A 12,725-nucleotide genomic window follows, 5' to 3' on the forward strand; every position below is an offset into this window, starting at 1 on the left:
GTGTGGCGGTGACTTTCATCGCCTCCTGCATGAAAGCAATTGAAACCTGGAGTCAGGGCAGAGTTTTCTGAGCCTGGATTCACGTGCTGGCATTGACGTCCCCTGCTCAGAGTGCAAGAGTGGGGAAGCAGCAAGGCGTTTTGCTCACTGTAACAGCATCATGGTGCCTGTGGGTGTTGCAGCCATCAGCTCTCAGGAGGCACTCTGCCCTTTGCAGCTAGAAGTGCTAACCAAGCCTCGTAGGGTTTCTGGCTGTGACTTGGAATGATTAAAGCAACCGGCACTCATGGCGCTGTGCGTCCCCAGGCTTTGGTGTTGTCACAGCACCCAGGAGGCGTCCAGCATCCATGCGGTGAAACCACACCACCCTTCCCCACTCACCTTCTAGGGGCCTTTCGGGGCAGAGCAGCCTCCCGTACCCTGACCTCACAGCCGTGATCTCTTGGTGCGAGCAGCCCGCGGCTCTGCCTTCAGCTCGGGGCCGTCTCCTTTCCTTCCCTGGCTTCCCACCGTTGTGCCACGCTGGGGTCTGCATGCTGCAGGTTGGGTGCAGCGGGGAGCCCGGGGCTGGGCTGGCGGTGCTGTGGCCGCGACGCTCCCCCCGCTGCACGGGGCCGGGCCCGTCCCCTCCCACCGCAGCCCCGTGCGTGGAGCCAAGTTCAAACCGCCAGCCCTGGCGGAGCGGGACGCGACGTGGGGCCAACCTGGGGGCCCCCAACGCCTGCGGGGCTCCATGGTGAGTGTGGTGCTTCGAGGGGCGATGGGTTGGAGCCTCGCTGCGGCTGGGATTTGGGGCAGAAGGGGATGGGATGGGATTCAAAGCCATTGGGATGAGGTTTGGGGATCGTTGGGGTACGGTTGGGATAGGGCTTGGAGCAGCTGGGTATAGGGATCGGTAGGATTGGAAGGGGCTTAGGGATGGGGTTGTGCTGGGTTAGGGAGGGGGCTTGGACTGGTTGGCATGGGTTGGGATGGGGCTGCGAGGTCCTGCTGTAAGGGTCTGCTCAGGATGGGGCTGTAAGGTCCTGCTGTAAGGGTCTGTTCGGGATGGAGCTCGGGGCTGGACTGGCCAGGAGGGCGTGGAGCTGGAGGGGAGGGCCGGTCCGGCCGGGGCTGGGCTGCGGCTTGGACCTGGTGGGGCTGGTCCTTGCGAGGGGCCCCTTCAGAGAGGATGGGACGGGGACCCCGGGGGCTGGAAGGGAGTGCTGTGCCTTTGTGCAGCCGATGGTAGCGCGAGTGCTGCTGTATCACTGATGGTGATTTCCCTTATCTCTGTGTATTTGTTGGAGGATTAGAGCTGGGGAAGAGATTAGCTCTGTCCTGCAGCCATACTCCCTGCGTTTTCCTCCTGCCAGAAGGGAGCGAGGCTGAGAGCAGCCCGATGTGCGGGCAGTGCTGGCCCTCCTGGCACCGAGGGGAGGAGGGATAAGCACAGAGCAGCAGTCAGATGTGTTTTCCTGTGCAGAAGGGAGGGAAGCAGCGTGCTTTGTGCTGTGTGGGCAGTGGGAATCACCCATAGAGGTCTCTCAGTTCCTGTCCTGATGCTTGATGAGCTCTTGGAACCCCCCTGTGCCAGGCTGGGCTGCCTGGAAATACTGTAAATGCTGTAAATGCTGTGCTTTCTCCTGGAATTTGGTCCCAGTTGTTTAATAAGGCACTTCAGGGAAGTCATTGCTGGCTTAATGGTTTGAGCAAAATTACGTGGCCTTGTCTTCCTGGCTGCAGATGCTTCCTGAGAGTAGCTTTGGACTTTGGACGGGCCGACCTCATGGAAGCAGCGTTCTCCTTTGGAGAGTTACACCCTGGGTTCCGTGCATTGCTGTCTGTGGGTTTCAGCCTTGCACCGTGCTGGGTTTGCATGTTGCATCGCACTGTGCTCCCCTTGCTCCTGCTGAGCTTTGAGAGCGTTGGGGTAGGATGGGCTCTTTTGGCCTTTGGAGTCAGGAGCAGCACTATGTCCAGGGGGGAGAATGAAGCAGATGAAGGTTTCAGGAGTGGAAACCTGGAGAGCTTTTTCATTGAGTATCACCTGGTGCAGAGATCCAGAAAGCAGAGGGGAAGCCCAAGCCCTGAGCTGCAGATGGAAAACCTCCCTACCGTGTGCGCTTTGGCTGCAGTGCAGGGGCTGTGTTTTGAAGGGTGCTGAGCCGCTCTCTGCCTGCCCAGACCTGACTGGGGAAAAGCTGGGGCCTGTGGGGGTTTTCACTGCAGACAGGAGCAGGCAGCAATGCCCGCTGCCAGCATGGGCCCTGAACACTGTGCCACCCCATAGCGGTGCTGCTGTTGCTGCACAGGGGAGCAGGGCCGCCAACATTCTTTCATGGCAGATGCTGAGGGTGCGCTGCGCTTCCCATCCTCACCCTGCTGCTCAAATATCCCTGGTCCCGGTCATCTGAGGCTGTGCTGGCTTTCCTTCAACTTTCCTTCAAAGAACCTGAGCTCATCCCGCAGAGTATCCGGGTGCACGGTTCCCAGTGAGCTCAGTTGTCAGCAGCTGGGTTTCCCCGCTCTGCTGGGAAGGCTGTTGAGCGGTGAGGCTGCTCTGGGCTTTGTGAAATGGTGGGGAGCATCTTTCCAAGCAGCTTGGAACTGTTTGCTTTGAGCTGCGGAGGTTTGTCGGTGGGGAAGCTGAAGCCCCACTCTGCCTTAAGGTCCCTTTCAGTTCCCATTGGCTTTGGGGTGCTGGGAGGGGGGGGGGGGGGCGGTGCGGGGGTGGAGAGCGTGCAGGCAGGCCCGATGGATGCACAGAGCTCCCACATCTCTGTGCTGTGTGCACTGCAGTGGGGTCATGAAGAAGGCTGAGAGCAGAGCGATTGCTGCAGGAGGCAATGGCTTTGCAGGGAGCATGTTGTTGCTCTCCTTCCTGCATGCTGTGTCTGTGAAAGAGGGAATAGGTCTGCTTGGTGTCCCCAAGCTTTCCCGTGGCTGACGCTGAGTCTTTCCCTGCACAGCTTCTCCCCAGGGCCCTCTCCTGTGCTGTGCTGCTGCTGCTGCTGGCCACCGTGCTGGGCAGGGGCTGGAGGTGCAGCATCGCCAGGATCCTGCGGCAGTACAGAGCTGTCATCTTCCACGAGATCCAGAACCTGGTGAGCAGGGACAGGGGGGGGATCGTAGAACCGTTTGGGTTGGAAGGGACCTTAAGTGTAACGCGGGGTTGTGCACGCTGCAGGTAGGTGGGGAGAGTGCTGTGCTTCAATGCAGGACTCCTGCCCCACGTGGAAGGCAGTAGTGCTTCGTGGAGCCTGATGCACTCCTTGCTTTATTGCTGCAGAAAAACCTGAGCGGGTCGGCAGAGAGGAGCAGTCGGGCCGGGCCAGTGTGCCGCTCTGACAAGGTGAGCTTCAGGGCTGGGGCACATCGTGGGCTGAGCCATCGAGCCCCATTCCTGCCTGCTCTCCCTTCTCCCTCCCAGGACCAGAGGATCCTGCAGTCCATCTACAACATCAGCATGTCGCTGCGGGACGTGGCAGGCGGTGCTCTGCGGGGCCCTGAGGAGGCAGCAGTATGGAAGGTGGTCCGGGACACTGAGTTTGTGCTCAGGGAGAACTGCCGGCGTATTGGCAAGGTGAGAGCATCACCCCTTCCCCATCACCCCACAGCTCCCAGTTTGCCACCTCGTGTTCGAGGAATCTCTGCAGCATCCGTAAGAATGAAGAGCTGCTCTGGGTTTATGCTGGGGGCACAACCCTGAGGACTTCCACCTGCTCAGCCCTGGGCTGAAGGCTGCACCCAGCAAATGATCTTGGTGGGTGGGTGGGTGCTCCGGTTCTGTGCTTGTGGGCAAAACCTGTGATTTGGATCCAAGACATCAATCTGGGCATCCCCAGGGATCTGCTGGGGAAACCCCAGCAGGGGAGAATCCCCTACCACAAAGAACTCGTTAACCAGCGGGGAAGCCCCAGGGTGCTCCCAGCTCTGCCTGGCGAAGCGCTGGGGTCACATCCCTGCTGCAATCAGCTTGGGTTAATGCTGGGTGCACGTCAGCATGGTGCAGGGAAGCCACCTGTTGCCCTGCGTGAGGATGTGCCATTGGGAGGGTGCTGCAGGGATGGTTTGCTCAGCTGTGCCACTTAGCTCTCCATAGGCCTCATCCTTGCTGTGTCTGTGTGTGCTTCAGGCACCCACAGCCCCTGTGTGTGTGGGGCCAGCATCCTCCCCTGGCATCGGGTGACATGTTGGTGGCTGCTGTCCCCGTGCCTGATTCTCTCACCCCCAGCAGAGCCCCCCACGCCCCCCACTGCAGCCGCACCGCAGGAGGCAGCAGCTGAAGGAGATCTCAAGGAAGGCACAGAGGCTGGCCACGTGCTGGGAGAAGCTCAACGTGCTGCACGCGGCCCCTCGGGACTCATAGGGGACACCCCAGCACCTCATCCTGCATCTGGGTTCATGGCTGCTGGCATCCTGCATCGAACCCTGAGGTGAATCGAATCCCACAGCTGGCTCAGCAGATACAAGCAGGTGCCCAGGTTGAGTTCATCCTCCTGGCCCAAATGGTACCCAGGGACCACATGTGGGGCACAACCCGAAACCTGGGGAAGAAGAAGGGGTGAAGTGCAGAAAACTGAGATGCAGTGATTTCTGTGCTGCTCCTCGCCCTGCATCCCCTTCCCCTGCTGCCCTGTGGGGACACCAGCTGCTTTCCTGAGCAGAAAGAGGACAATGTGACCCACTGGGCTGAGAGTTCTGCTGGCACCGGAGTGCTGTGTATCTGTGGGTAGAAGGATGTGCATCCCGAGTGAGTGGGGCTCCGGGACTGGGAGAGCTGCCCTGGGCCCCCGGCTGTGTGAGGGGACCTGGGGGAGGGCAGTGGGATAAACAGCTGGGGAATGGAGGGTCAGTATGAGCACGGCTGGGAGGGACCCTTAGAGGTAAGTGCAGCCCTAAAGGCTGTGCCCCCTTCCTTGGTTGGGGTGTGCGAGACCAGAAATAAATCCTCTCCTGGCTCTGCAGCCCCGACCTTTGTGTGGGATGGGGGCTCTTCGGCCTCACTGTGGCGGAGCTGTGCTCGCTGATTCAGCTTCCCCAACCCTTCTCTGCCTCCCCGGCGCTCTGCCTGCGAGGACGGCGGTGCGGGACGCGAGGTGGCAGCAGCGGGCTGTGAGCCGCCACCGCTTTGTGCGTGTGTTGGGGGGGAGGAGGGTGGATGCAAGATGGGGGGTCCAACCTTCGGGATCGCCCTTCGGGGTGCACGACCCCTGCTGCTGGAGGAGGAAGCGGGGTGGGGTGGGATGGGTGCGTGCGGTGCTGTTTCGTTTTCCTCGGGGTGATGGAGGGAAGTGACACCGGAGCGGCACCGCCTGCAGAAAGCGTTTGCAGCGCCGGTGGTTTTGCAGCAATCTCTGCCTTCGGGGGCACGGGGAGCCCGGTGCGGCGGCAGGAATGAGTGCATGGAAAGGCAGGAAAGAGTGAAGGAAGAGGCTGAAGAGAGGGAGGGGAAAAACGAGGTCGAAGCGCCGGTGGAATCACAGCAAAACAGCCGGAAAAAGGAAACGGGCCTGAAAAGTCACATAAAAATAGCAGCGAGGCGAGCCCAAGTGTGCAGCACATGGGAGTGAGCGCATTTCCTTCGAGGGCAGCACCGCACGCTCCCGGCTGCTCTGGGGGGGGCTGCTCTGATGTGGCTCCAGAAGCCGCTGCCTCCCTGCAGCCCTCCCTGCCCTCCCCCCGGCCCCTGCGCGGTGCCAGGCTCTTGGCATCCTGTCGGCACCGCGCCAGCCTCCGCCTCGCTCAAGGGCGGCCGTGTGAAGGGTAAGAACGTGACATGCATCGTGCAGGAGGAGATGCCGCACGGGGATGAGTTGCGCTGGGCTGTGCCGCGTTGGGATGCGTGCAAGGAGCCGGCTGTATGCGCGCAGCCACGTGCCACGCTGTCCCGCAGGTGTGTGCATGCCCTGGTGGTGATCGGCTTCCCAGCTGCGTCCCAGCGCTTTGCAAACAGCGCAATCACCGCTTCCTCCCTTCGCCTCTTGTTTTGCAATCAGCGCCCCAGGGAGTGGGGTCAGCGTGTGGGGCTGTGGGGACGGCTGCTCTGTGCCAGGCTCAGCGTGCTGCAGCCCTGGGAGCTGGCAGCGCACCCAGCTGGTACATCAATGCGGAGCTGATAGCGGGGGCACGTTTCACCCTTTTGCAATGCTACGTTCCAACAGAGTGCTGCTGGGATGGAGCAGTGCCATCCCCATCCTGGGAACGCAGCGGCCCCGATCCCCAGCAATCAAGGACCGTATGTCCTGCCCTGTTGCTCAGCTGCGGTGCTCGTGGGGCGGGGGCTATGGGGCCGGAGATGGGGCTGTCAGCCCCATATGGGCACGGAGTGAGCGCTGGGGGCACTGGCACACGCAGCCTGTGTCTGACAAAGAAGAAGAGCGTTTTGTTCTCTTCCCATCTCCCTGCAGCATCGTAAAGCTGTTGAAAGCCCAGATTTACGGTGTGATAAACGCTAGGGGCTCTGGTTAATATTTTACTGCTTCATCCTTTGGAGAGAGGCGGTGGTGGAGGAGAGCTGGGCTCGGGGCGGCACGCCCAGCAGCGGCTCTGCCCGGCTCCGGCTGCGGGACAGCGGATCCCAGGGGATGGGGACAGCAGGGAGTGGGGCTGTACAGAGCCATGCCACGACCCAGGTGGGTGCTGGCACCCCTGGCTACGGGGCAGCAGCTCCCATGATCCCGTATGGACACTGTGGGTGGGCACTGAGCTGGGGGTGTCAGCCCCCAAAGGAGCACCGTGCTGGGAACCGTGAACGCAAACCCCAGGGTCCCGCAGTGGGGAAGGGCAGCCCCCCCCCCCATAGCTTCCCAGGCTGTTGCTGCTTTGGAAGGCATCTGCCGACCAGATTGGGCCCGTGCTGGGACGTGCCACCAAGATGTGGGCACGGCTCTGGGTGCCCGCGTTGCCCTCTTCCCAGCACGCTGCGTGGCCCCATGGGTGCTGGATGCAGCCTGGCTGTGCTGGTGGAGCAGTGCCTGCGGTGCTGGGTTCTCTGCAGGAGGTGCAGCCCTGCTGGGATGGGCCTGGGGGTGCTGGGAAACAGCTCAGAGCTGAGGGGAGTGTTTGCAAGGAGGCTGAGCGGGTAAAGCATGAGAACTCCAAAAGGGAGCAGAGAGGGGCCTGTGCTGTGCACCACCATCCTGCTGTATGCGATGAGCAAAGGGGCTGTAGCTTCGGGGCTGCGTGTGGATACGTGTGTGTGCACGTGGGTGTGAACGTGTGCACGCACGTGTGTGATGTCTGTTCGTGTGTGTGCGTGTGATATGGCAGTTTCCCAAGGCAGTAGCAGCACTCTCTGGAGCCGCCAGCCCCATGCACCCTCCTCCATGTCCCTGCTGGAGCTGCAGCCATGCAGCGGGATGCCAGCGGAGTGGGATGCTGGGCTCAGTCAGAGCAGCAGCAATTCCAGACCCTGATGGCATCACAGCTCCGTGGGACAGCGCAGGCTTCAGCAGCTCTTGCTGTGTGATGTGGGCTGGATGGCAAGAAGGGAGCAGGCTCTGCTCCGTGTCCACACCACGCACACCTCCACGAGGCCACACTGGTGCTGTTGGGGCACTGTGGCTGTGCTCAGGCCCCGTCCCCACTGCTCAGCCCGTGGCACCCTCCGCCGGGGCCCATTGTTCTGCTGCGCCGGGCTGCAGGGCAGGATTCCTTTGTCAGAACTGAACAATATTTTATTCTAACAATTAACCAAACCCGCCCGGGCTGCCGAGCCTGGTTGTGATTATTGGAGGGCGAATTCCCCAGCTTCGCTCTTGGTGTTGGCTCTGCCTGGGGCCACGTGAGGCAGTGGGGATGCAGCCCCAAGCTGCAGGGCTCACAGTGGGGTCCCTGTGTGCCCAGAGCTCCCATCCCTGCAGCAGGCACTGGGGGAGGCTTTTCACTGCCTTTACCCTCTTTGGGAGCCTTCAACGTAGTCTCTGTGGCAGTGATGGAGCAGGAGTGCGTGACTCACGGAGATGGAGAGAGGACTGTGAATCACAACCCTTCCCAGGCAGGATGAGGCCCTGTGCCGCCTGCTGTCAAGGGACTGCAGCCTTTGTCCTCAGTGGGGTGGCTGTGGGGCTGGGCTGTATGTGATGGGGCCACCGCTCTTCCTGCAGGGGCCCCCCTGCTGCCTTCTGTTCTCCCAACCCTGCTGTTGGGGTGTGGAGAGAGTTCCATGGGTTGAGGGGTCCTTCCTGCAACCTGGCTCTGTCTGAGCACCAGTCTGGGCATTGCTGGCCAAAAAGGGAGGCAGCTCCCTCTGCAGTTTATCCAGAGAGTCCTGGTCGAGTTTGGGTTATCCAAGACACTGTAACTTATGAAATCCCTCTAAAAATCTCTCGCTTGTGGCTATCTCATCCACCATGCTGCTTCCAGCCCTGCAGCTCTCCAACAGAGATGCAGTGGAGAAGCCCGGGGAAGCACAGGGATATTGGCCATCCTGTGTTGGCAGGTAGGGAAGAGACATCCAGAGACATAAAGCCTGATCCGTGGGACTGTGGATCCGTAGGGGTGTGTGCTCAACTCCTGTTGCTGCATGGGGGCAGAGGTTTTCAGCCTTGAGGTGGGTGTGGGCAGAAGGGTGCTGCAGCAGCCGGAGCTGTGCATTCTCATGAGCCCCTGCTGGAAATGCCATTGAACGTCCCACATTTGGTGTCTACACGCACTCCTTCATGGCCAGGCGGTCCACCTCAGTGCTGCTGCCCAGAGCTGGGGGGCTCTCTGCCCGCTCCTGGAGCTTAAAGTACAGTGCATCCTCAAAGCACAGTGGTTCAGGCGGTGGGGCCAGGCAGGGCAGGCGCAGTGCAGCACCCACCAGCATCCCGGCGAGCAGCGAGCCACCGAGAGCCACCATCAGCCCAGCTGCTTGCCACTGTGCCTGCCTGTGCCTTGCTGCCTCGCTGCCATCCCCAGGGGCCACCAAAGCAGCCACAACACTGGCCACTGCGCCGAGGATGCCGGGCAAGCCATGCAGGTTGTGGATCCCACAGCGGTCCTGAAGCGCCAGTTTCTTTGCCAGGAGCGGAGTGAGGAACTGGAAGCCCAGGATGCACAGCAGTGAGGAGAGACTGCCCAGTGCCAAGGCTGCTGCTGGAGTGATATGCATGTCGGCCACTGCACCGATGGCCACACCGCCCGCCAGGCTGCCGTTCTGCAGGTGACCCGCGTTCAGCTTGCCGTCACTCTCCAGCAGGATGGAGATCAGCACAGTGGTGATGGCACTGGCACTCAATGCCAGCAGGGTGTGCAGGATGGCACGGTGCTGGGCATCCTCTGGTTGGCACAGCACAGCCACGAAGCTGGGCCAGAACACCCAGAGGATGAGCGTTCCCAGCAGGGCCAGGAGGTCGGAGCGCGGCGTTGGGGTCTCTTTAGGATGCACCGTTGGCTTTGCATTCCCAAACAGCACTTTGGACACGCCGAGGCCAAAGTAACAGGCGAAGATGTGGATGGTGATGGTGCCGCCCACATCAAGGACACCCAGCCGGGTGATGATGAGCCACTCACTGGCCAGGTAGATGGGCACCTCGCAGAGGGCCATGGCCAGCAGCTGGCAGGGACTCGTCCTGCCCAGCACGGCTCCCGCTGAGATGAGCACAGTGACGGCAGCAAACTCAGCGCTGAGCATGCTGTGGAGCCCCAGAAGTGCTTTGCCGTGGTGCAGGCGGTGCAGCAGACCCTGCAGCACCAGTGCCCACTGCGCTGAGACATTGAGCAGGAGAAAGTTGTGGGTCAATGCGCTGAGCCTGTAGCGGGGCAGGAAAGCCAGCAACAGCCCCAGCCCCACCACCAGCATCACCTGGATGTCCTGGAAGAAGGGAAAGGTGCTGTGGAGTTGCTTGGGTGCATGCTCGGCGTCCTCTGAGTTTGTGGCTGCAGCTGAGTGCTTGTCATAGGTGATGAAGAGGGCAAAGAAGAACAGCAGGGCAGCCTGGAACAGGCCCAGTGAGAGGGGCAGGAGGCAGCGGGTGCTGGTGGGTGGTGGCAATGCCATCCCCAAGCTGGAGACAGGATGGTGGCAGCGGCACAGCAACGCAGGGGCTGGTGCTGAGCTGTGCTCCACCGTGTGTTGGGGATTTTATGGCAGCAGTTAATTTTTAACAGGAAATAGGAGCTGATGGACCAGGAGGCTTTTCTCCTTACCACCCCCCTTCCACTTCTTTCAGTGCAATAAATGACCCCTGCGCTCCTGTTTGGAAACCATAAAAATTGGATGCGAGGCTTTTTGGGTCTTGAAGAGATCAAAGGGCAGCTGCCGTGGGGCAGCAGAGCAGCCCATGGGGCCGGCGGTGGTGCTGGGACTGAGGGGAACGCAGTGACATAGACCCACTTTCCCCCATCTGCAACCCCAGAGCCAGAACCCGTCAGCAGTACCAATGCTGGGAGGGTTCCCTGTGCGTGTGCGCAGCAGGACGTGGCTGAGCGCTGCCGGCTCTGCCCGGATGGGGACAGCTCTGGGCTCACCATGGCTTTGGTACCATGCACGCGTTGCCCAACCTTCACGATGCCCTGTGAAGCCCCGAATTCAGGCCGCAAAGATCTTTTTCTCACAGGTTTGTGTTGGCTTGAATGGCTGGAAATTCATTAACAATTAGCGCGCGAGAAAAACAAAACCCAGAGCAGCCAAGCTGCTACCCCGAAGTTTCTGGGTTGCTGTTTAATGTGACATTTTGCCAGTGAATGTCTGGAAAAAAAATATGAGAACCACAAGAACAAAAGGCAGAAGGGTTGGTAAATATTTGTTCCAGAGAGAAGATATTTTTGTGCTGTCCCTGATCTCAACACCCCTGCCGCGGGCGCTGGCTCCGCGCCGCTCTTCGTCATTGTTACTGGAGGATGAGGCAGGCGAGGGCGCAAAATGGGAAACAATTGTTGAATAATCCGCGCGGCCGCGTTGCCAAACCCTTCCCTGCCATTTTTCAACACAGCGATGCTGGAAATCGGGGCAACGTCGATAGGAGGTGCGTTGGAGGGAGCGCCTTCGGGCACGGCGATGGGGTCACGTTGTGCTGAGCCACCTTGGACTGGAAAATAAAGGGCAGAGGGCCTTGAGGGTTGGTGGGCTTGGATCAGGGGATGCTCCATCCTTGGCAGCAGAGGCTCAGGGTTGTCCTTTCCACGTGACCAGGGCAGGAGATTGCCATTTTGGGACCACAAGGATGCACGGGGGTTGACCTGATATCCCTGAGTGCTGGGGGTTGATGTGGGGCTGGGATGTGCAATGGGGTTCCCCATAGCAAGCGGGGTGGCCGTGGGGCTCCTCCTGCTCCCATCTCCTCCCTTACCCTGTGCTATGGGGCAGAAGGGATGCCCTGTCTTCTCACCAATAGAAAAAAAGGGAAAGAGAAGTGTTTTCAGCACAGCTGACCCCTCACCCGTAGCCCATTGCCACGTCACCCACTCGATGGGTTTCGATTTGGGGTTTCCAATAACACAGCGAATCGTTGCAACAGTCAGAAGTGCTTTGGTTCAGAGCATGTTTAAGGGCCGGAGAAAACGCTGATAGGAAAAGTTGCCTGTAAGGAAAGGGGAGCTTTGAGCAGGTATTTAACAAGCAGAGAGCTGGGGGCTGTATGGGGAGGTGATGGCTCCTTATCTCTGTCAGTGGCAGATACAGAACTGCAGGCTCAGCAGGATGCCCTATGCTCCTTAGGTGGGTATTCTCTTTCCAGCTGGAAATCTTGCCCAGGCAATGCTGTAGGCTTTAGGATGTGCATAAGGGCTCACAGAGGTGTAAGGCTGAGGGCAGCCAGTATGGTGGTGCTCGGCACCCTGATGCCTTATCCCAACCCACCCCAACCTTCCAAACCCTCACGAGGGCAAAGAGCAGCAATGCCTGCTGTCCCCAGGCCAAGGACCCCGCTGCAGAGCACAGGGGACCCTGCTGGGGTGCTATTAAAAAATAACCTTTATGGCCCCCATAAAGAGAGGGCAAAGTTTCAAGAGGTCACCAGGGAGGGTAAAGTCCCTCTCGCCCCATTGGCACCCCTGGACCTGCAGAGCAGCCAATGATTAACCCACAGAGTGGGGTACGCCCGTGGAACACTGCTGTACCCACAGTGTGGGGGCAATGGGGGAAAGTTCGGGTCCTTCCAGGACCATTTTGCAGGACGATTTTTGTAGGGATGAGTTTCGTGGGATGGGTTTTATAGGATGAGTTTCGCTTCGGCACCGGAGCTCAGGGATGGAGGAAGCATCTGGAGAGGAGCGGAGCGGTGGGGAGGGAGAGCTGCATCCACCCCCCGCATCCCCCCTTTCACTGTGTGGGCAGTTGTTTTATGGCAGGAGGGCCGGGGAACCATTTTAGCATGATCCACGCTGAGACTGCTCGAGGAGTTCCCCGCTGAGGGCTGGATACAAAGAAAAGCGGAATTAACGGCGGGTCATATAAGGCAACAGGATCTGACAGATCCGAGCCAATGTATGCTGGCAGCAGCCAGTCCGTGGCACTGTGAGAAAACACTCCTGCAAATTTAACAAATCCCTATGGTCTAGAAAGTCATGTACAAGAAATTACTAATGAAGGGATCTAGTCATATCTGGATTTCCAGACGCTGGTCATAGTCCCACCGCATCTTGCAGGCCATATAAGTACATGGATCTGCATCCAGGGCGCTGCGGACCGGGAGGGTTTTCAGATCGTCTGCGTCACTGCAGGGCTTGGGAACACGATGTGGGGATAGGTCCTGTGTGTGGGATGGCCGGGGGAGTGTGGGGCTGCAGTGGCATTGGGGTGGTATCATGCTGACATC

At 59.9% G+C, this 12,725-nt stretch overlaps 2 protein-coding genes across 2 annotated transcripts; one reads left to right on the top strand and one right to left on the bottom strand.

The window, feature by feature from the left end:
- The first annotated feature begins 1,047 nt into the window (after positions 1-1,047).
- CUNH20orf204 (chromosome unknown C20orf204 homolog) lies at positions 1,048-4,351 on the top strand. Its single transcript, XM_042884704.1, has 5 exons — positions 1,048-1,227; positions 2,952-3,086; positions 3,272-3,334; positions 3,413-3,565; positions 4,220-4,351. Exons 1-5 carry the CDS (start codon positions 1,048-1,050, stop codon positions 4,349-4,351), a joined length of 663 nt encoding a protein of 220 aa, XP_042740638.1.
- Positions 4,352-8,629: 4,278 nt separating this feature from the next.
- On the bottom strand, positions 8,630-9,967 carry LOC122187298 (ammonium transporter Rh type B-like). Its single transcript, XM_042884705.1, has one exon. The coding sequence runs from the start codon at positions 9,965-9,967 to the stop codon at positions 8,630-8,632; it is 1,338 nt and encodes a 445-aa protein (XP_042740639.1).
- Positions 9,968-12,725: the final 2,758 nt, after the last annotated feature.

Source organism: Lagopus leucura, unplaced genomic scaffold (genome assembly GCF_019238085.1).
Source record: "Lagopus leucura isolate 7727_CA_CO unplaced genomic scaffold, USGS_WTPT01 Super-Scaffold_100045, whole genome shotgun sequence".
NCBI classification, from domain to species: Eukaryota; Metazoa; Chordata; class Aves; order Galliformes; family Phasianidae; genus Lagopus; species Lagopus leucura.

What these genes read in the sequence shown, in the direction of transcription:
- CUNH20orf204 (XM_042884704.1), top strand. Translation starts at nt 1,048, where the DNA reads ATGGAGCTCGGGGCTGGACTGGCCAGGAGGGCGTGGAGCTGGAGGGGA. An exon ending in TCCACGAGATCCAGAACCTG is followed by an intron (nt 3,087 to 3,271) that starts GTGAGCAGGGAC and finishes TTATTGCTGCAG; the next exon opens with AAAAACCTGAGCGGGTCGGC. An exon ending in CAGTGTGCCGCTCTGACAAG is followed by an intron (nt 3,335 to 3,412) that starts GTGAGCTTCAGG and finishes TCTCCCTCCCAG; the next exon opens with GACCAGAGGATCCTGCAGTC.
- LOC122187298 (XM_042884705.1), bottom strand. Translation starts at nt 9,967, where the DNA reads ATGGCATTGCCACCACCCACCAGCACCCGCTGCCTCCTGCCCCTCTCA.